This window comes from Sabethes cyaneus, chromosome 1 (assembly GCF_943734655.1).
Source record: "Sabethes cyaneus chromosome 1, idSabCyanKW18_F2, whole genome shotgun sequence".
Taxonomy (NCBI): domain Eukaryota; kingdom Metazoa; phylum Arthropoda; class Insecta; order Diptera; family Culicidae; genus Sabethes; species Sabethes cyaneus.
This window is the reverse complement of record NC_071353.1, coordinates 123494665-123518604: the sequence shown is the minus strand read 5'-3', so window position 1 is coordinate 123518604 and position 23940 is coordinate 123494665. Positions and strand designations below refer to the sequence as shown.

Sequence of the window (23940 nt, the reverse complement as noted above, 5' to 3'; positions counted from 1 at the left end):
ATCAACGCAGCAAATTGCAGGTTACGTCTTCATACTCGGTTGCATTGAGCCTCAGCCGAGAAAAAAAATTAATATACTTCTCCAATAGTAGAGTAAAATACATTAAATAAATGAATGCAATATATGGGGTAGAGAGTGGTAACACGAATTAACAGTCGTTCTTCTGACTTTAGTTTAGTTTCAACTAAATTGAACAGGATTGAAAACAGTGTATAAACAAAATTTCCCTTAAGCATCCTCTCTAGAATTGGTGTAAGGCAAACAACTCTAACTGTAACAGAATCTTAATTTCCTCAACTAAAGTGCCCGTAAAGCATCCACCAAGGTACGACCGCTGAAATCCATGTTAAGTAGATTCACTTACGGTCCGTTGGTAATCGTGCTGCTCTTGCTGGCTAGCTCTGGCATGGTTCGGATTGGTTCCGAAGAGTAATGCAAGCATTCGACGATCGAAGAAGGTTTGCTGTTCGGTCCAGTCGGATTTTGCCTTAACATATAAATGAGTACACTGATCTCGATCGAGCAACACCACACTATAATCGAGTCGTTTATGATTCAGTTTTCCGCACGTCTGCTGGCTGCCAATCTGCTTGCTGCACACCGCACCGCACCACACCGTACCATTCGTTGTTGTTGTTGTTGTTGTTGCGATCCGTTGGCACCGTTGGCCACAGGGAAAGATTTAAATTTCACTTAAATTGCACTCTGTTTGCTCGCTCGCGATAACACTTTTTAATGAGCTTTTCAGACGCGATACTGCATGTACCGAACACAACTCCACCGCGCGAAAAACTGGTCTGACGGTGTGTATCCTTTCACTTTCTCCGCCTGATCTGTTTGTTGCTTGTGATGGGCTGATTTCCAAGCGCGAGATATTTCATTCAAATTATGTCGATGTCACGAAAAAATCTGATATTAAAATCACACCATGGCCATGATTGGTTTTCATTCGAAACCCACTTTTCACACTGTTTTCTCTTTTGAATAGAATTTTTGTTTACAACTTGGCTCGGATTGGACTTACCTGAAATTATGGACATGCTGCGGTTGTGGTTTCCTCGGATCAAATCCGATGGTTTTAGGGTGGATTCTTCTACCACCTCCAGTCCGGAGTCAGAATCTGGTCCTTCCGTTCCATTATGTTGCTGCTGTTGTTGCTGCTGCTGTTGCTGTAGGGGAAGCTGATTGTAGTAGTCGTGCTGAGCGTTGTTCTGGGAGCCCGAAGTGCCGCCACTACCGATACTGGCACTAGTGTTAAACTTCATCGCGTTCTGCTGCGATCCGCCGCCGCTGCTGCCGTTCATGTGCTTGTGCAGATAGAAATTATTGCCGTTCGTCATCGAGCCGGACTTGGTCTGACTGACGCCGCCGGTCCCGTAGTGGGCTGCCTGCGACGGTGCCTTCAACGGCGGCGGCAGAGGTGGCGGTGGGGGTCCCACTGGGGCTGCTCGGAGCGGCATCAGCAGAAAGCCCGAAAGGTGCGAGGGAGAGAGCCGAGCGTACGCACGCGAGAAACACACCCCAGCAGCGTGGAAGAAATGAAAAAGAAAATGGAAGAAAGAAAAATGAAAATGAGAGTAAAAGATGCAAACGATTTTCACTTGGTGCAAAATATTGTGTTGCTAGCTTTTTTCGATTCAACTCTGCTTGCTGCTGAATTGTTGCGGGTCTCCCTTTCATCCGAATAAAAAACAACAAATTTTTGGACGTGATTCAGAGACATTGAAAATTGGAGACATTCGAGGCAAGGCAGATTTGAGCGAGTCGATTTTGCCAAATTATGGCAGCTAAATCTGTATTAATAAGGAGGATTATTCAATTGATATTTACCACTACCTATAAGCCCTTTAAATTTTAATTAGGGATATTGAAACTAACTGAAATCCATAGACAGAATGTATGGTTATACGACGAAAGAGCATTTTTTGGTATGTATTAACCCTCTAGTGCCCAAATTTTTGATTTGCTTGAAAAAATTCTTAAATGCTCATTTCGTGGCCAGAATAATGGAACAAATATTCTCTAATTACTAAGTTCAGGAATAGTTTGATTATTTATAAAAATTCGTAACCCGCCAATTGGCGGGGTTGGGCACCTGGGCGCAAAAAAGTTGCGAAATCAAATTTTTCAATTTAATTCGGGACATTCATTTCAGAAAATCTATAACAGTGCTAGTATTTACGGAACTAGTTATAATGAGCTTCAACTGAAATTTTTGGCCATATGGCCGATTCTAGGTCCCGGACAAGTTCCTTCGAAATCCGTTCCGTGCTTGAATCAGAAAAGAAACTCTCCCCGGGCCTGGAACCGGTCATACGGCCTCTGAGAGACATGAGATAATCGCCAATCGCTATTTTGTCGAGTGCTAATGTTTTTTGACATGTGACACGACATACTTTACTGATTGTGAAATGTCCCTTTATGGGAACCGGTTTCGGATTTATAGTATCCCCCCGGATTCGGATGGCGCGTACCATGGCTCATAACTGCAGCAAAGTAACTGATATGTCCACAGTCGATGATATATTTTCAAAAATCAACAGATTTTAAACAAATTTTAAATATTTGGCAACTTTATCTAATACAGCAATGTCGCGGTCCCCCAAGGAACTCCGGAATAATTCCGGGGCCATAAGACATATGGCCATTATCTATAGGTATTATGTAAATAGTAAAGATTCGGTAAAATTTTAGAAAGGCGAACAACAACATTAGTAGCTGCTCCCAAGTCAGGATTGCCTACACCATAATATGCTTTGGAACTGTAATCATTGAAAAACCATTGGTATCTGATAGAACATGAAACTTAAATCCTCATTTATGTGATTTGTTTGATAAATTGGGTTTTTCATTTTTGTTGTACCCATTTGTTCACTACAATCTTTTATCGACTGGTAATTCACTCAATTTGTTCATTAACACAAACTTATTAAGCGGGATAAATTAAAATTTGCGGTTAAAATGGTCTATGATAGATCCCATTTTGAATAATTGTCTTGCTTATCAAGATTTTGTCGTTAAGCAGCAAAATTCGCCGGGTTTCATTGAATCTGTTTATTGGTTATAGGGTTATGGTTTTCAAATACCATAAAATGCAAAAATGTTTTGTGATATAGCTATAAAGCGCTATATTGCAGCTCGTCAAAAAGGCGCACTGAAAATTAGGTGATAAGTCCTATAAATTCCCCTTCTGTTTTAATGCCACTGCATGTTTGTGTATTTTTCAAGGCATATAAAAGAAACTAACAAGGCCTATAACAATAATTTTTAGCTTAAACTCGAAAAAATCAATAAATACAACGGAAACAACACGCTGTCAAATTACCAAAAAAAAGTTGGCGTTAATGCCCAACCCCGCCAATTGGCGGGGTTAGTTCCTTGATAAAAATCGACCAGTTCCTAAACTTTTTATCGCAAATTTCCTTTTTTACCATGAAGTACAACTCATCAGTTACTCACCAATAATTTTTTTGTTTATTTATTCCAAGAAATAAGCAATTTACAACAATTTGAATTTCACTCTGCAGTGCAAAATAATTTTTTTCTCAGTTTTCTGGCATTTTTCAAGTTTCGCACGAAATATCTGTTTCAAATTAATGTAATAAAACAAACAAACCACTCGAATAGTTAGATTAGACTATGATGAGAAGGTATCAGTGGATACCAACATAAAACGAATAAGCAGAGTAGATTTATAACGATTTTCCTGAAGCCCGCCAATTGGCAGGGTTGGGAACTAGAGGGTTAAGCATATATTTGTATTTTGATCTGATTAAGCTTAAAACATTTGCAATGCATCCGTCTAGCCATAATAAACACAATGTAATCAAGTGATGCCATGTGTCAGTGGTCTTTGTTTTTGTTTGTCAGCTTTCCATAGGCAATTTTTAGACAAATTCTCTGCATCATCCCAGGAGGAGGCAGTTGATGTGAAACTTTCAGCTTACGAACACATATGTTATATTGCCAGTATAATTAGTTTTATTGTACCAGTTTATGTGGCCCAAGTGATCAATTCAATTAAGGCTTTTAAATCTACAAACAAAACTTCCTTATTAGGGCCGCATTTAATGTCGCAACTCATTAACCATTCACGTCATATTAGTTTGTCACCAACCAACACATGTCACAGGTACAATCTCCAAAAAAGCAGTAACAGTTTAATCGAAACGAAAATTTCACAAAGCTGCTCCTCTGACGAAGAAAGGGAGCAAACCCGATTCGTGCGGGCCCGGTAGACCTCACCCGTCGTAGCTGACGGCGATTGATAATCATCGCCCAGTTGGGTTTGATCACATAATCCGGCATAGTTATTGAGTCCATTATTATATTGTTGGCCCAGTTGGAACACCACACACTGGGGGACTTTTATTTTTACTACTGACCGAACATAATTACATCCATTCGGCAGGCTGGTGGACGTGGAGGTTGGGCGAATCTGGCGAGCGCCGGGGTGGATCGGTAAATACCGTAGAACTTCACTCTTTTGCACTGCTGCTGCTGCTGCTGCAGCAGTCCATCATCATCTGAGCCAATGGAACTCGAACCTAGCGGTGCCTCATTCGGCCTAATGGCTCACTGCCAGATTGTTAGTGTTTTTTTTTCGAAGATCAAAGCACGCAAAGTCTGATGAAAGGTAAACAACTGAACAGACCATTCAGTCCAACGTAAGCAATATCAACAGTAATGAACGGAGAGAAATAATAAATGCTGATGTGAGATGTAACAGATACCCAAACATGGAGTTACGATGTCTAAACAAAGAGACTAATTTTTTGAAAGTCTAGGTTTGTAGACTAAAAAAAATGTTTGGCAGTAATATGCGCATGAGTCGAGCTGGTCCTGATCATCGTAACTCTGTCGTAACAGTAGGATCGGTTAGTTGTGCTGCTAGGATAAAAATATCCGTTACATAAATACAGGTTTATGATTCCATTAAATGACGAATTTTATTGTATCAAGTTTTTTTTCAGCTAAAGAGTTTTTTGTGCACAACTCGAAAGGTTATTTTTATCTGTTTCAAATTTCATGTGAATCGATGCGAAGTGAATGTCTCGAATTGTGCAATATTTAATTTTATTAAGCTATGAAGTTGTCTAAAGTTTATATTTGAAAAAAAACAAAGAAGAAATATTTACTTACAGCTGGTACAAACGTGTAAAAATTTCGCTTAAATTGTTCCTAATGTAGAACAAGCTATCGGGATTAATGGTTTGGAGCTTAAAAATCATCAATTGGTATGTCTGACTAAACCGGCATGCCTCTTGTACTAGGACCTGGCACGATATTTGACGTAACTTTGCTTACCTACATGTTTATGAAGTACAACTGGTGCAAGTTTCGTCAAAATATTCCACCACGTTGTGGAGCAGTAGGTACAGAATGGAAATCGAACGACATAACTTGCCCAAACACCTGGAAAATCCAACATCTGGATCAAAGTTGGCTAAAGTGGCCAAAGTCTTAGGCCGTGTGCCACCCAGGGGTGTGCAATTGTCAAAATTTTGCGGACTAAACATCCATGCACGGCGACAACTTGGAACCAGCCAGTATACCGAAAATAACAGCTAATATTAGTTAAATTATAGCTAAAAGTCTGTGTTTAACTGCTTTCTAATTAATTTCAGTAGTCTTAAAATATGAATAAACCTTTAAGTAGGCACCAGAACCAAAAGTACCAAAACCAATGAGTGGGACATGTGCAATGTATGTAGTTTGATAGCCACACTACCCCGCTGGTGCCACCTTATCGACAAATAACGAATGGTTTGATGAAGAGTGCCAGCAGATTGGATGAGAAAAATGCATTGCGGGTAGGGGAACTGGGGGTAAAATGTACATCCTTAGCAATTTCGCCATTTTCTCAGGATTTCAGGAACCAACCAAATGCTGAACGCACTATATGAATTGAAAGCTGGATTCATATTCCACGTAGCAATATATAAAGATGTTTGAAAAAAGGCGATTTGTCATAAAAAATTCCTTTTTTTCGAAAGCGTCACATTCGAGCCTGATATTTTTCGTGTGGGTAAAATGACCATGCAGTGAGGGCAAAATGAACATGTCATAAAAAACTGAAGTTAACATGCAGTTTGGATAAACTAAACATTATTTTACATTATCATTGTTCTACATAAGCCGTATATATTCAACAGGGCTGTTGGAATTAAAATGGCACTTCACAAAGTTAACATAATGTATCTTCGCCACGTTCATACAATGCTTGACTTTTAACTCGCATGATTTTCCAGCACTCGGTTATTTTTCGTCATTTTTCAAAAGACTCGATCATTTTGATTGCTTGAATTGTAATTATTTCGTGGCTGCTGATAAATGGAAAATAAAATATCATTATACACACAGGTGTTCATTTTACCCCGAAAACACCAATTGTTTTCAAGTGTTTATTATAAACAAACAGTTGTTAAAAATATTTGGAATTTTCCAGATCCACACAGATCCGCAGGATAGTGATAAGCAAACAACACTAAATGATACCAATAGTCGAAATTTAATTTGTTTCGCCAAAATAGCTTATTTACTAATAGTGAAAATTACCATCGGCGTCAGATTGCAGCAAATATTTTTTACTTTTTCAATTTTTTTCACGTTGGAAAGCTTATGATCACCACATACTGTCTCAAACAGCTTCACATACTTCTAGGAGAAGATACCTATTGATCTAGAACAGATTTTAATTGGTTTACTGGGAATTTGGCTGCCTGTTAACTTTACCCCCTGTTCATTTTACCCACAGTTCCCCTACAAATGCTATGCAGAGCCGCCCGTCAGAATGTGGAGCGATACAAACTGAAGCAGAAACAGCAAACCCGTCTCTTTCAGGAGAAGAAGCGCCAACAGGAGGAGAAGGAGTGCGAAGAACTCAAGCAGCTGTACAGCTTGCACGACACACGGAAATTCTACCAGAGACTCATAACGAATCTTGCAAAGGCTTTATGTCACGGCTCGTGTGCCGAAATGTGCAGAGATAAAGATGGAGGTATTCTGACTGATGACCGTGCGAGTCTATGTCTTATTACATCCGAGCTCATGCCAATGGTTATAATATGTTGCAATGTATTGAAGGCGTTCATGAATCGGGAAGTCGGTTCGTGCTGTGAGTGATTTCTAGACCTAAAAGATGGATCAAACATCCTATGTCGTTGGAGCATGACTGCACTATCATTAAATATTAATCGACTGGTCAGAGGTTGGCTGCTTGTTCGTGCTGAGAGAATTTTCATGAAGAATATGATATCGGCTATCTTATGCCTCGAATGAACCGTCTTAATATCCACCAAAGAACAGAGATCGTGGTAAGGCGGTAGTTGTTCTTCGTTCCATCCGAGATTCCTGAGAGTGAATCTTACAAATCTCTTCTGAATCCCTTCGATACGGTGTAGGTATGCGTTTTATACTTAGGGCGCCAAATGACGCTAGCGAAATCGAGCTTGCTTCCTACTCCCTAGCTGCTACCTACTCGTGGTACCAGCCGGGATACGAGCAACCTTGGTGGAGATCGGGTAACCAACCCCGGTGGAAGCCAAGATCGTGTGCTGACAGGAAAGGAGGGCTCTTTCGAGCTTCGTTGGCCCTCCGGCGAAACAGGGGTTGGTGTAGCAGGCTTTGCAAGCCGTCACCACGAAAAATACTAAAGCACGGAACGAAGAACAAATAAATTCCCACTGGAACAATCGGAATAGACCCACGCGACGAAAAAGGACTATGGATTGGAAACTCGGGACGTGGAACTCTCCGACGTATTAAAGAGCCGCAAGTTCGACGTCGTAGCGCTGTAGGGGGTGTGCTGGAAGAGCTCAACGGTACGTACGTTCAGAGATGGACATACCATCTACCAGAGCTGCGGCAACACACACGAGCTGGGTACAGCTTTCATAGTGATGGGCGAGATGCGGAAACGGGTGATTGGGTGGTGGCCAATCAATCCTCGAATGTGCAGGTTGAGAATCAAGGGCCGATTCTTCAATATAAGCATCATAAACGTGCACAGCCCTCACCTCAGAAGTACCGATGACGACAAGGATGAGTTCTACGTGCAGTTGGAGAGTGAATACGACCGCTGCCCGCAACATGATATCAAGATCGTCATCGGGGATTTCAATGCTCAGGTCGGCCAGGAGGAGGAATACAAACCGGTGATTGGAAGGTTCAGTGCACACCCACGGACCAATGAAATGGGCCTAAGACTTATCGACTTTGCCGCCTCCAAGAATATGGCAGTACGTAGTACCTTTTTCCAGCACAAAATCCATCACAAGTACACCTGGAGGTCACCAAATCAGACAGAATCACAGATCGACCGCGTTTTGATCGACAGTCGGCACTTCTCAGACATTATCGACGTCAGATCCTATCGAAGCGCTAACGTTGACTCGGACCACTACCTAGTGATGGTTAAGATGCACCCAAGACTCTCCGTTGTGAATAACATTCGGTACCGACGCCAGCCTCGGTTAGATCTCGCGCGGCTGAAGCAGCCAGACGTCGCCGCAAACTACGCGCATTCACTCGAAGCTGCACTGCCGGAAGAGGACGAGCTGGACGAAGCCCCTCTCGAGGACTGTTGGAACACTATCAAAACAGCCATCAGCAGTGTAGCGGAGAGCTCCATCGGGCATGTGGCCCGGAGTCAGCGGAACGATTGCTTTGACGATGAATGTAGGAGGGTGATGGATGAGGAGAACGCTGCGCGGGCGGCCAAGATGCGCAGTGCCACACGACAGAACGTGGAAAGACACAAACAGAAGAAGATGCAGCGAAACCACGTCTTTCGGGAGAAAAAGCGCTACCTGGAAGAGCAGGAATATGCAGAGTTGGAGCAGCTGCATCGTTCTCAGGAAACGCGAAAGTTCTACCAGAAACTGAACGGATCCCGCACAAGCTTTGTGCCGCGAGCCGAAATGTGTCGGGATAAGACTGGCAGTATTCTGACGGACGATCGTGAGGTGACGGATAGGTGGAAGCAGCACTTCGACGAACACCTGAATGGCGCCCGGGCGGAAAACCATGGCGGCGGGGAAAGCGATTTCGACGGTGCAGTAAACGGGGAAGAGGTGCCAGCCCCAACGATAGGCGAAGTTAAGGAGGCCATCATGCAGCTAAAGAACAAGTCAGCGGGAAAAGATGGCATCGGAGCAGGGCTTATTAAAATGGGACCAGAAAAGCTGGCTATTTGCCTGCACCGACTAATTGTTAGAATTTGGGATACGAAACAGCCACCGGAGGAGTGGAAAGATGGGGTTATCTGCCCGATCTATAAAAAGGGCGACAAGTTGGACTGTGAGAACTATCGAGCGATCACCGTTCTCAATGCCGCCTATAAAGTGCTGTCCCAAATCATTTTCCGCCGTCTATCACCAATTGCGAATAGATTTGTGGGATCTTATCAAGCCGGCTTCGTCGAAGGTCGGTCTACTACGGATCAAATATTTACACTGCGGCAAATCCTCCAAAAGGGCCGTGAATACAGAGTTCCCGCGCCCCATTTGTTCGTTGGCTTCAAAGCTGCATGTGATACCATTGACCGAAAAGAGCTCTCAAACTGGTTAAATCTACGATGGATGGTACACAGTGCTGTGTTCGGATTTCGGGTGGATTGTCAAGTTCGTTCGAATCACACAGAGGGCTTCGTCAAGGTGATGGTCTCTCATGTCTGCAGTTCAACATAGGGCTACAAGGTGTTACTAACCGAGCGGATATTAACAAGCGGGACACGATCTTTAAAAAATCTAGTCAATTTATCTGCTTTACCGATGACATGGATATTATCGGTAGAACATTTGTAACAGTGACTGAACAGTACACCAGACTAAAGCACGAAGCAGAAAAGATCGGTTAAAGGTAAATAAGTCTAAAACAAAGTACATGCAGGCTGGCGAAACCCAGGGACGGAACCGACGATGCTTGGGTAGTAGTGTAACGATCGACGGCGAAGAATTTGAGGTAGTTGACGAATTTGTCTATTTTGACTCACAGTTGTTCTCTACGGTACGGTTCTCTACAGAGTTTTCGAAAAACGAGTGCTAAGAACTATCTTCAATGGCGTACAGGAGAACGGAGTACGGAAGCGCAGGATGGAGCATTAACTCGCACAGCTCTATGATGAATCCAGTATTCAAAAGGTGTCTAAAGCCGGACAGCTACGATGGGCAGGGCAGGTTGCTAGAATGCAGGACAACTGGCCCGCAAAAATATTGGTGTGCTTAAAAATTCGGTGGGCCCCAGACGATGGATGGTTAGACCAGGTGGTGCGAGTTCTGGTGGATAGTACACGGTGTAACAAGAAATTGGAAACCGGTAGCTCACAATCGAATAAATAGGAGAAATTTTGTTCATTAGGCTATGTCTAAAGACGGCAAGCCAATTAATGGAAGATGTCCAGTATACCGATTCGCAGTACTACCCCCTTATTCGTTGTAAAATCTCAGGGTTTAAATTAAAATTTACTGTGAAAACTGCAATATTTGCGGTAACTTCAGTGTAACTTTTAGAGCGATCATAAAAATATTCAAAACTGGCTGATTGCCCGATCTTGCTTGGGTCACCCCCGCTTAGTACTGAGATTTATAAAAGTGAATGTATGTTTGCATGTTCCGGCATAACTCAAAAACGGTTCATGACCGTTGTCCACCAAACTTTTGGCACACATATTCCTCAGAATCAGTACTGGGGGGTTGACAAAAGCGGCGGTGGTAGAGAGAATAAATAAAAGGGGTTGCGTTTCTCTTTTTTGACATAAAGGAATCAGTGCAGGGGGATTGATAAAACGGGGGAGACGGTCTCTTATAAGGGGGAAGGAAAGTTCAAATGGGTAAAGGGGTGCTGAACGACAAAAGGGGATTTCTGAAGGGAGGGGGAATAGAGTGACAAGGGGGAGGTTCGAAAACGTTAAAAAGGGATCACAGAGAAATCTGGCATCCCGGCTACACTACAAGGAAGGATTTTGAGGCTCTGAATATTTTACAAAAAACTGGTGCAAAACAAATAATTTCCAGCATTCAGTTCTATTTTCCGGAAAACGCAATATTCGGCAGCTGGGGTCATCGTCAAGGTTTAGTGAAATTTCTTCTCTTTAGTCGGATTCTTGAGGTATTTAGAAACCAGATTATCATTATTGCATGCCTGCATATACTATACCATTGTACAATAGTAGTACAATTGATCGTCACGCTGCGTAACGCATATTCACAGTAACTGCCACCGCTTGTCTAGTGTGTTTGTTCGGCTTACTGTCAGTTGAACATCACGATAATAGATAAGCATCAATGTCTGACGATGAAAAATCATCCGTATGTTTCATTTGCGAAAAAACTGAAGACAATTCGACGCGAATTATTAATTGTTCTTTTTGTTGCCGTGGTGTACATTTTCGTTGTAAAAAAATATTCGGGAATGCCGTGGTCAAAACAAGGAAAAAACCGTTCTTGTGTTCTGTCGAATGTGCAGAGATGTCTTCGCGTATAAATAATCAACAATCAGACTTTGCCGAAATCGTCAGTGAGCTCCGATCGTTAGGTCAATCAATTCGAGAAACTAAACAAGAATCGGCTCATGTACGGATTGCGGTAGAACAAACGCGCCTGCAATTATCGGCACTGGTCGAGACAACTAAGCACATAGAAGCCTCACAAGAATTTCTCGCAAACCAATTCGACTCTTTGCAAACAGATTTTAACGCCTTGAAGGATCAAATGAAATCGGTGAAAGTTGAATATGCTGATACACGGAATACTGTGAACGAACTGCTATGCAATCAACAGACGATTTCTACTACTGTTGACAAACTGGAGATGGAAATGGACAAACTACACCGAATGAACCTATCTAAAAATGCTGTTCTGCTAGGTCTTCCGCTTACTCCTGAAGAGGACATAGTGAAATTAATTCGAAAAATTGGGGAGATAGTTGGTTGTCAAATACAGCCAAATGGAATCGTTGAAGCACGTCGTTTAGCGGTCAAAACTAACTCAGGAAATCCACCGCCTATATTAATCGAGTTCAAGGAGGAGCAGACTAAAGAAGATTTATTTTCGAAAAAGCGATCGCATGGTGCCATGATCGCCTCGGCCATTGGAAACGAATTCAAAAGCTCGACTGCGAAGATTACTATACGGGATGAACTAACAGCATATGGAAGAGAACTCCTGCGAGAAGCGAAGGAATCTCAAGCAGTTTTAGACATGAAATATATCTGGCCAGGTAGAAATGGAAATGGTTGGTGATATAAACATACCAACAAATCGGCCAGAAATTAGCATTGTCTCAGATTATACCACTCTTCTAAGCTGCTACAACTTTGCAATCACCAATACGCATCCGACTAGGCCAGCAAGTGGAAATGTACTCGACCATGTAGTGTGTTCGGAATCCTTATGTAGCGGCATCATGAACGAAACTATTTTCTCTAATATCAGCGATCATTGTTTTGTTATTACTACGCTAGATTTATCAAAGCCGGTCACAAAAAGACAGCTGGAAAAAGTAATCGTAAACCACATAAAATTAAATGAATCTTTTACTGCCGCAACGCAGAATATTGTTCAAGGGACTGCCGAGGAAAAATTGAACTTTGTCATAAAAACATATCAGCAACTAAAAGAAAAATGTTCCAAAAAAGTGAACGTACAAGCTAAAATTAAAGGACATTGTCCATGGATGACTTTTGATGTATGGAAACTGATTCGTATAAAAGAAAAAACCCTCAAGAATCATAAGACACGTCCTTGGGATGAAAGACTACATAACATGCTTTCGCATGTTTCTCAAAAGTTACAAAGAGCGAAGGAACAAGCTAAACGAGCATATTATGAAAAACTATTCTGTGATACAAATAAAAAAAATGCATGGCACAACCTAAACATCACTTTAGGACGAAAAAATGAAGAGAAGGAATCCTTCAAACTAACAATTGATGGAAAACCTACTGTTAATGCAACAACTGTTGCTAATGAGTTCAATAAATTCTTTAGTACGATAGGACCCCAGCTTGCTTCTACGATCAATAGCCGCAAAGATATAAACAAATTTCGGACCTTATCTCCTCTATCTTTCTACGACCCTGTACAGAGCAAGAAGTTATAGTGTTGATTAAAGAGTTGAACTCCAAAAAATCAAGTGGACCGGACGATATTCCACCATCTTTCATCAAAACTCATCATATGTTCTTTGCGGCTCTGATGCGTGACGCCTTCAACGAGTGTATCGAAACAGGTCATTTTCCTAACTGTCTGAAAAATGCGAGAGTAACTCCTATCTTCAAACGCGGCAATAAATTAGATGTGAATAACTACCGACCGATTTCAGTCCTTTCAGTCTTAAGCAAGATTCTAGAACAGCTGTTAGTTGCAAGACTTCAAAGTTTTTACATAACAAACGAATATTATACAATCATCAATTTGGTTTTCGAGCTGGATCGAGTACACTGACCGCAGCAAGCGAGCTAGTCGATGAAATTTTCTCAGCAATGGATTCAAAGAAAATGATGGGAGTCCTCTTCTTAGATTTAAAAAAAGCTTTTGACACCATCGATCACGAAACACTTTTACAAAAACTTTACTATTACGGGATTCGCGGAACGGCGAATGATTTGATCAAAAGTTATCTAACTGGAAGATCTCAGTATGTACGGGCAAATGGCACACTGAGCGAACCTGCACCTTTAACTGTCGGCGTGCCGCAGGGCAGCAACTTAGGACCGCTATTGTTCCTGCTGTACATTAACGATCTTTCTAAGTTACCCCTGCGTGGAAAACCACGGATGTTCGCAGACGATACGTCATTATCGTATCCTTGCACTGACCCATGCGTCGTTATAAATCAAATGCAAGAAGATCTGTTAATATTACAAACATATTTTGCTGAAAATCTCCTATCGCTGAATCTCCTCAAGACCGAATACATGATTTTCCATTCTCCTCGCTTAAAAATTCCGGTTCATCCTGAATTGAAGGTCAATGGTATTACCGTTCAAAAGACAGAGAAATATAAGTATCTCGGTTTGATATTTGATCCCGCTTTGAAATGGAACCATCATATAGACACGTTGCGGCGAGAGATTAGTTCAACGTGTGGTTTACTCTGGAAGATAGCGAAATTTATTCCTACCAAACAGTTAATGACTGTCTACTATGCTTTGGTTCAGTCTAAACTGCAGTACCTAGTGTCTATCTGGGGAACGGCGAGCAGAACTTCCTTACATTCCCTACAAGTAACGCAGAACCGTAGTTTAAGGGCTGTATATAAGAAACCACCGCTTTTCTCGACAGCTGAGTTATTTCGTCAAGCCGATCGGTCCATATTACCTGTGTCCGGCCTTCGTGACCTGCAATGCCTAGTACAGCTAAAAAGCCTCATGACGAATCCAATCGCTCACCACAATATTACGTTTCGGAACCCAAGCCATAGATATGCGCTAAGAACCCAAAATAACTTGTCCTTAAGTCGGCCAAATACCGAAATGGGCAAAAAGTCTTTCCTTTACTACGCGACAAAAACCTACAATAGTTTCCCAAACAACCTTAAAGAACTAACCAACCTGATAAGTTTCAAAAAAGCCATAAAATCGCAAATTCGAACAAAAATGCACACTTATCTCTAAGCAGACCGCCTGGATGCCACATTAAACCTGTTGTTTCACTCCCCCTTAAAAGAGAGTTATCTCACTGGGGGCGCCAATCGATCTCAAAAAAAAAAAAAAAAAAAAAAAAATCTTGCGTTATAGGGATTACCGAAAAGAAGACAGATTCACTATTGGCTGGGGGACGACAGGATGGGAGCTGGATGGGAAGGACTTGACACATTCAACTGAAAAAAAGGGGTTTTGTTTCTTGCATTATGAGAATTTTCGTTACAATAACAGATGGTACAATTGGTTGCGAGGGAAAGTAGTAGCTTTTTATCTGATATTCGTCTGGTAGTCCACAAATGCAAGAGAAACAGGATTCTTGGTTATTATGCATACCTCCGCTTTTTGTCAGGGATCATCCTTGTTTTTCCAAGGCCCCTTTGCTGATTTCCTTATTTAATTAAATATGTATGTCAAGTTTGATAAGGAACCGTCCAAATATTTCAGAGTTACGGAGGTGCATACAAATACCCATTGACTTTTATGTGGACAGATTATTGTTTTTGTTAAAAATTTATGTTGAAAAACTCCTCTTATGGACTCTTGGAGTTTACAATAGGATAACGTTACAACAACCCAGTATACTTTTGGCCTGTATACCGAAAATTTTCCAGTTTATTCAATTTTATCACACCAGACACTTCCTCACTTTTTAAAAAAGAGGTCATACATAGCTTATATAATTTCTCTAAAATATAATTATACCGCCATCCGAGGTGGCATTGGGCCACGGGCGTGAGATTGTGCCAAAAACCAACAATGTTTGTTTATAAAAATAGAATATATCTATGCAAACTGATGGCTCAAATTCAAGATAATTTAAAACATAACTTATTTATTCATAACGTGAAATGGAACACTAATAATATTAGCGAACAGTTTGGCTTAAAAAGGGTTTCAAACTTTAGGGTTAAAAATTCTTGAATAAAACGTTGACAATAAATGTCCCATATAAACAAACCCAAACAAGAAATCGCATCAACTTGCTATTCTAAAGATAGATAAAGTATTCGTTTACAATATATTGAAAGGTTATTATGCGTTGGATGGCTGATTACGAAAATATAACGGGTGGCAACTAAAATTTTGGAATTTTTTTGCGGGGCTTATGCTCAACAACAAACGTGCTTAGAGAGAAATGAGAGTATGTATGTTTTAGCTCTCTCTTTCTCCTCTTTTTGTAAATATTTTTTTTTTTGTTTATGCTTGCCCATTTTTGCTAAAAATGGCGTCGAAACAAGAAGCATTTCGGGAGCGCGTTGTACACTTCTGCGAACTGCCACAGAAATCTCGACAAAAAGTATGCGGTACAACATTTAAAAAGCAAATATGTTGCGGATTCGACTGTTTACCATATCCTAAGATGTCCAACAACAATTCGTAAGCAAGGTTGTGGAAGACCAGCCAAAATTATAGGCGCAGAAGAACATCGTTCTCTTTCTCGTTTCTTCAACAACAAGCCCTCTGGTGTGACTATCAATTAAGATGCACCAGACGAATGTTTGACGAAAATTTTGATCCCGTTTCTACAGAAACATCATGCAGATGGACAATACGTGTTTTGGTCGGATAGAGCATCATCGCATTATGCCAAAAAACACAATCGTTCCTTATTACCTGTTCGATCTCATTTTTACCCAAAAACTGCGAACCGAAAAATCTGTTTCAGTGCGCCCAGTCGAAGATTTCTTCGGATTTTTGAGTTCCTTGGTGTACAAAAATAACAGGAGAGCCACGAATTGCAAACAGTTGATTAGTAGAATCAAGAGATACACTCTCAAAGTTGACATGACGGCCGTACAACGCTCCTGTTTCGACGTCTAACGAAAGCTTCGCCGAACAGCCGATTACAGACCGTTCTCAAATGTACACTAATTTTTTTTTCAACAATGGATAATGTATCTTTAATTTCGGCAGATCAGATTTTCTTCATGTATCTTTGTCTTTTTTTGACAGCTTGAGAAAATAATTCCAAAATTTTATTTGCCACCCGTTATTTTTTTCTAAATTTTGCACTTTCCGAGCTCCACGAGTTGAGATCGCGCCGAACTATAACGATTGGTTCGGAGTATGAAATTCACATACACAACTAAAATGTGTCAGTGTACATGGTACATCAATACACTTGCATTGCTTACTAGAGAACACAATATTTTGACAATTTAGATTGCATTATCTTTTAAAGAGCAAACAGTATCGTAGGTCTGCTAAATAATTGAAATTCATTTTTACGTTTTCTCTAGAAAGTTCAGATCCTTTGAATAAATACTTTAATATGAGACAAATATGCTTTACTTTATATATACTATTCGTTTTAAAGGTGGAGCTGATTGCATGTCCTCTGGCTGCAGTATATCGGTCGAAGTAAATAATTAGCATGGTTGAATGATCAAATAGATAAGTCTTCTGAGATTTTACGCCCCTGCCTTTTCCCCTTTCTAAAGCCAGGAGACTCTACTACATATTTAGTGGCTGTCTGTAAACTACGTTCTTATTATTGGTTGTTGTAAACGCCCCGAGTAGTTTTCGTCCATACGTTTTATTGTAATTTGTAAGGTGCGTTGTTTTTGGTCGCCCCCCAACTTTTAATAGTCCACGTTGTTCATGGTTGGCCCCATACGGACTAGTTTATATTGTTCTACAGGTGTATTGTTCATAGCTATGCTACTGTTTATTTATTAGGTATTTAGCTTAACTTAATGGTTTTGGCACAATGAAACCCCCTAGAAGGGGTGAGATTGTGCCAAAGTTCATGCAATTATAGTCTTATTAATGTCCAATGTAACTAAACCATCTTTCTGGTAGTTGTTAACTAAACATTTAAGTCTGTCAATATGACTTTGAATCAACGTAATCGCTAAATTGTGTGTATAACAAGCTAAAGAACAAAAACATATGCTTTTTTGGCCCAATCTCACCACGGCAGATGGTAATTGTTGTATTACTGTGAATACCATTGAGTGGATAGAAGCGAGTTAAAATTGGAACCAACATATGTTCTGCTTCAAACCTAAAAGCTTGCTTATGTGTGTGTTGCAACTTAATGAAAACTAAATTGCTTTTTGTCTCATTTTGTAGAAAGTAGAAGAAAGTAGCTATTTTCTGCTACCTGATCTGAAGCTATCAAATCCAGAAAAGCCATGCAATGTTAGACATTACAATTCTTTATAAGGGTGTAGCAAAGGGTTCTTCAGCATTCCAATCGGATTTTTCATAATCACTGTTTATAAAGCATTCGATATTTATTTTGGATATTAATTTTATAATTTATAATTTATAACTCCATCCCAATGACATTCAAAAATTTTAACTGCTGTTTAACAACATTCGTGAAATCATTTTTGTGTATTGTAAAACTGTCTAGTTTTGACAGTGTAAGGCCATGCAACAAACCGGTGATTGATATCAAAAAAATAATTATGTGGAAAAGTGCACAATAAAATACAACTCGTTTTTCAAAAAGATTGTTAGAGTGAAAACAATAATAAAACATCAGTACCTAGTAAATAATTGGTTGAAAAGTTTCAAACGACTACCCGTTAAGCTTTGCTAGCCAGAAAGTTGTCGATGATCAACGATCAACGAACCACGAGCGCATGGCAGCAGAAAGCTTTCTCACATCACTAACCAAAAAGCTTCCCCCAGTGCGAACTTACCTTTATTTTCGTTTTTGTTCATCGATCCGTTGCGCTTCACCTGCTTACCGGCAGCGTTGCCAGCGCTCAGACCACCGTTCACACTGGCGACACCTTGCGGCAGGGAATGGCGCTGGGCGAGCTTCGTTCGCTCGTGGGTATCTTCCGGTGCGCAGACGCTTTCGTACGCGTTATCGTTGCGTGATGCAGCTAAGCTCAGCTCCCGGCTCGACTGGTGATGGCTTGCCGATTTGCTGGCCTTGCTCAGGTTTGTTGTTTTGTAGTTTAGCGGCATATCGTAGCGGTGCTTGGCGTTTTGCTGTTCGTACAGATTGTTTCGCTTGTTAATCAGCATCTGTTCCTTGTTACTCACCGTCTGTTAAAATGCACAATCAATCAGTTAAAAATTCCCGCTTTTTAAAGTAAAAAATCAAAAGCATTTTTGCTCACCTGATTGGTTAATTGCATAATAATATCATTGCTGCGATTCGAGCTGGCACTGGCCGATCTGGAATGGGACCCGCTGTCCCTGGATCTACTCCGGCCGGCACCGTTTCTTGTTTTCGTGCCATACCGGGCCTCCTCTCGTACCAGATAGATGTCTTCATAGTCGTGATCGTGGGCAGACTTCGAGTTGCTTCTTTTCACTTCAGGCGGTTTCCGTTGTGCATCCGAATTGGAAGAGGACACCGATAGATCCTCATCTGAACCGCTGGCCGCCCCACTACTGCTGGAGTGAACTTCTACTTGAACTGTAAAAAATAAACAAAACAATCATTTCCAATTTACCTGACGAAATAAAATCATTCGGAAACCAACCTGTCATGGCCCGAGAATGTCCGTTTCGTTCGTCCTTGGTAGTACTGGTGCTCAGGTCAGAATCGAAAAGATCCTTCACCCGATTGTAGATAACTTCTTGGGGATCGTGCAAAAAGAAAGATTCACCCGAAACGCTACCGCTTGGACTAGGCGGAGTAGAGGAGCCGTTTCGCATAGGGTTTATGTAGACACCGTCGTTTGGTGGCACTGTGCCATAGTAACTATCCGGTGATTGGCGAGTATACAAGCCATCCTGAAAAGAAAAAAATAGTTTTTTCACTAGGTTTATGTCAGTTAGGATAATTGTTCCATACCTTAGTTTGCCTTATTGTAGGCGGATGAAGATAGAAAGGTTCAGAATCTGAACTACCGGAAGAGGATTTAGACATCATCGTATTTTGGCTGAATACTTTGTTTTTGTTGTAGTGATGATGAGTGCCCGATTGCTTTTTCGATGCCCGTTTTTGCTGCTGTGGGGTAACGGAGGCAGCCGAAAGTAGTGGGGGCGATCCGTACAGCTGTTCTGGTTGAATTCGTTGAGCGACTTTCAGTTGTTTCGTTTCACCGTAGTCGGGTTCGCGATTTCCGTGCTGCACCAAAGCGTTCAAGCACTCAACTTGCTGATTTTCAGCGGCGTCGTTGATGGGACTTTTGCCGTACTTGTCCAGGGATAGTTTGGCTCCGTGGCTGAGCAACCACCGTACAGCGGTCAAATGCCCTCGGGAAGCAGCAAAGTGAAGTGGAGTGGCACCATCACCGTCACGCAGGTTTGGGTCTACACCTTGATCTTCGACCTATAGGCAGAACAAAGAAAAACAAATGAAAACAAACCGCTAACCAATGAAAACTTTCATCACGCACAGAACAGAAAAGCGTGTCTGATCTCCAGCTGTCTCTGGTTGCAACTGATCGAGACCCAGTTTTCCCCCCGTGAGTTGCAGCAGCTGCAGCAGCAGTAGCAGCAGCAAGCTAGGACCAAGCTGCACCATTACCGTACGGGAACGAACGGGAAAGATTGCGATCGCGATCGAAAGAAAGCACCGAAAGCGGTCGATGCATGTCGATTACATCACAGTAAACAAATTTTTTGCTCTACGTGAGGGGCTGCGGAAAGACCTTCATTCATAGTGAAAACGAATAGGACAAAATTGGGAATTTTCCTACTGTACTTGCAGAAATACTAATTCTAAATTATATCAAATCTTTTTTTGGATTTCAGGCGTTTAGTAGAATCAGAAGTTTTAATGATTTCCAGATATTACGACAAGTAATGCCGCACAGTTTTGCTTTTCTTTGGGTGGGCTTTTCCGCAACACTCTCCGACAGTGTGCCGATCCATGCTCGAAGAACATTAAACGTGCGAAGGAATTAGATCGTGGGCATACTAATCTTGGCCGCTGCTGCTGCTGACCAGCCAGTGCAGCATTTACAACTTTTTTCTTCTCAACTAAGGAGCAGTAACTGGTGCAGAAGCCCAGACGATAAAGTACTATTTTCTGTACAGTTAGTGGTAAATTGCATTCGAAGCTACCAATCAGTACAAGAGCAAAAAATAGCTTTTATGGGCGTCTCGTGTAAATCATAGCTCTCGGTTACTGTTTTTGTTGTAAAACTGAATCTTTGCCACCGGCTCTACCCGCGGGAATGGCACACTTTGAGCCAGCCGCCCGATGCAATGGCTGGCGGTCGGTTGTTGAGTGGGCACGTTAGCCTGCGCGGAAATCCCTCGAAACATCAAATCATAGGCTTTGGTCGTAATAAAACAGAACAAGCTACGTAATTGAGCACTGCGTTGATTTCATGATCGACTGATCACTGAAAATGTTTTGCATGATCAAAAATAATTTAGCGGCAGATTTTATTGTCTCAAGTATTACGATAACATTTCAAAGTTTCGAGTGATTTCGTAGCGAGTTTATAAAATGTGTAGAGCAATACGATTTCTTTTGCAGGTTTAAATGTCAAAATTTAAGCAATATTCAAATGTATTTGAGCGCAATGTGATAGCAGATAGGTACATTATTGGTGACTGGGTCGAAACCAAAACAGAAATCAACAAGACATCGAGAAAATGTAGTACCTACAATCTATGATTGTGTTGATTTGTCATTATTTTATCTCAATATCGCTTTTTAGCTTAGTCTTTTTTTTTGCTCCAATATCTTGTTTTAAACTTATTTCCCTTTCCATTTTAAACTCAATTTATATTAGTTCTTTGATTAGTTCTTCGAGTTTTAGTTTAGTTTTAGTTCTTGCAAATTTTCTGTCTTGCCAACTTTCTGTCTTGCAAATTGTCTGCCTTGTCTATTTTCTGTCTTGCAAACTTTCCGTCTTCCAATTTTTTGTTTAGCCATTTTTCTCTTGCTAAATCTCTGTCTTTTTAACTTTCTGTCTTGCCAATTTTCTGTCGTATCAACTATCTGTTTTGCCAACTTTCTGTTTTGCCAACACCCTGTATTTCCAATTTTTCTTGCAAATTTTCTGTCTTGCAAACTGTCTTTCTTCCCTATTCTCTGTCTTGCAAATTTTCTGTCTTACCAACTTTTTGTTTTGCCAATTTTATGTCTTGCAAACGTTTTTTTAGCCAACTGTCTGTTTTGCCAATTTTCTGTCTTGCCAACTTTCTGTCTTGCCTAGTTTCTGTCTTGCAAACTTTCCGTTTTCTGAATTTTTATTCTTGCAAATTTTCTGTCTTGCCAATTTAATACTAATATTATCCTGTCTTGCCAACGATCTGTCTTCCCAACCCTCTGCCTTGCAAATTTTCTGTCTTCCCAATTGTCTGTTCTGCCAACGATCTGTCTTTCCAATTTTCTGTCTTGCAAATTTTCTGTCTTCCAATTTTCTGTTTTGCCATTTTTTTCTCTTGCTAAATCTCTGTATTCTTAACTTTCTGTCTTGCCATTTTTCTGTCGTGTTAACTATCTGTTTTTCAAACACCCTGTATTTCCAATTTTTCTTGCAAATTTTCTGTCTTGCAAATTGTCTGTCTTTCCTATTTTCTGTCTTGCAAATTTCCTGTCTTGCCAACTTTTTGTTTTGCCAATTTTTTGTATTGCAAACCTTTTTTTAGCCAGCTGTCTATTTTGCCAATTTCCTGTCTTGTCAACTTTCTGTCTTGCCTAGTTTCTGTCTTGTAAACTTTCTGTTTTCCGAATTTTCATTCTTGCAAATTTTTTGCCTTGTCCCATTTAATAATAATATTATCCTGTCTTGCCAAGGCTCTGTCTTCCCAATTCTCTGTCTTGCAAATTTTCTGTCTTGTCAACTATCTGTTTTACCAACTTTGAGTTTTGCAAACATCCTGTCTTCTCAATTTTCCATCTTGCAAATTTTCTTTCTTGCAAACTTTCTGCCTTGCCAACTTTCTGTTTTGCCAATTTTATGTCTTGCAAACTTTCTGTTTTGCCAATGTCCTGTCTTGTAAATTTTCTGTATTTTCAACTTTCTGTCATACCTAGTTTCTGTCTTTCTGTTTTCGAATTTTCTGTCTTACAAATTTACTGTCTTACAAACTCTCTGTCTGGCAAACTTTCTGCTTTCCAATTTTCTGTTTTGCCAATTTTCTGCCTTGTCAACGCTCTGTGTTCAAACTTTTTTGTCTTGCAAATTGTGTGTTTTATCATTTTCCTGTCTTGCCAACTCTCTGTCTTTACAATTTTTTGTCTTGCAAACTTTCTGCTTTCCAATTTTCTGTTTTGCCAATTTTCTGCCTTGTCAACGCTCTGTGTTCAAACTTTTTTGTCTTGCAAATTGTGTGTTTTATCATTTTCCTGTCTTGCCAACTCTCTGTCTTTACAATTTTTTGTCTTGCAAACTTTCTGTCTTTCCAATTTTCTGTTCTGCCAATTTCCTAACTTGCATATTTTCTGTCTGTCGTGTCAACTATCTGTTTTGCCAACTTTCTGTCTTGCCAATAATCTGGCTTTCCAATTTTTTATCTTCCAAATTTTCTGTCTTGCTAACTTTCTGTCTTGCAAACTGCCTGTCTTGCTTATTTTCTGTTTTGCTAATTTTCTGTCTTGCAGACTCACTGTTTTGCCATATTCCTGCTTTGCCATTTTCCTGTCTTGCAAATTTTCTGTTTTGCCTATTTTCTGTCTGGAAAATTTGCTGTCTTGCCAACGCTCTGTCTTCTAATTTTATGTCTTGCAAATTTTCTGTCTTGCAAATTTTCTGTTTTCCAACTGCTTCTAACTGTGTCTGTTTTGCCACATTTCTGTTTTGGCAATTTCCAGTCTTGCAAATGTTCTGTCTTGCCAACTTTTCGTCTTACCAACATTTTGTTTTCCCATTTTTCTGTCTTGTCAATTTTCTGTGTTGCCAATTTCCTATCTTGCGTATCTTGTGACTTGCAAATTTTTTATCTTACCTATTTTCTGTTTTGCCAAATTTCTGTTTTGCCAATTTCCTCTCTTGCAAATTTTCTGTCCTCCCAACTTTCTGTCTTGCAAACTGTTTATCTTGCCCATTTTCTGTCTTGCAAACTTACTGTCTTCCCAATTTTCTGTTTCGCTAATATTCTGTTTTGCCATCGCCCGTCTTCCCAATTTTCTGTCTTGCAAGTTTTCTGTCTTTCCAACTTTCGAATTCGCAAACATTCGGTCTCGCAATCTTTATGCCTTGCCAACTTTCTGTTGTGCCAAATTCCTGTTTTGTCAATCTGTCTTGCAAACTTTCTGTTTTGCCAGCTGTCTATTTTCCCAATTTTTTTCTTGCAAACTTTCTATTTTGTAAACTTTCCATCTTGAAAACTGTCTCGTCTATTTTCTGTTTTGCCAATTTTCTGTCTTGCACACTTTCTTTCCAGCCAAATTTTTGTTTTGCCAATTTCGTGTCAAC

At 40.6% G+C, this 23940-nt stretch overlaps 1 protein-coding gene across 1 annotated transcript in view; it reads right to left on the bottom strand.

The window, feature by feature from the left end:
• The window catches only part of LOC128740994 (uncharacterized), a 157076-nt gene that overhangs the window by 55227 nt on the left and 77909 nt on the right, over positions 1-23940 (bottom strand). Inside the window, exons 4-8 of the mRNA XM_053836605.1 lie at positions 19413-19892; positions 19099-19351; positions 18730-19031; positions 18301-18655; positions 1025-1444 (exon numbers count right to left, since the gene is read on the bottom strand). Coding sequence (XP_053692580.1) covers positions 1025-1444; positions 18301-18655; positions 18730-19031; positions 19099-19351; positions 19413-19892 — 1810 coding nt within the window. The remainder of the gene's footprint in view (positions 1-1024; positions 1445-18300; positions 18656-18729; positions 19032-19098; positions 19352-19412; positions 19893-23940) is intronic.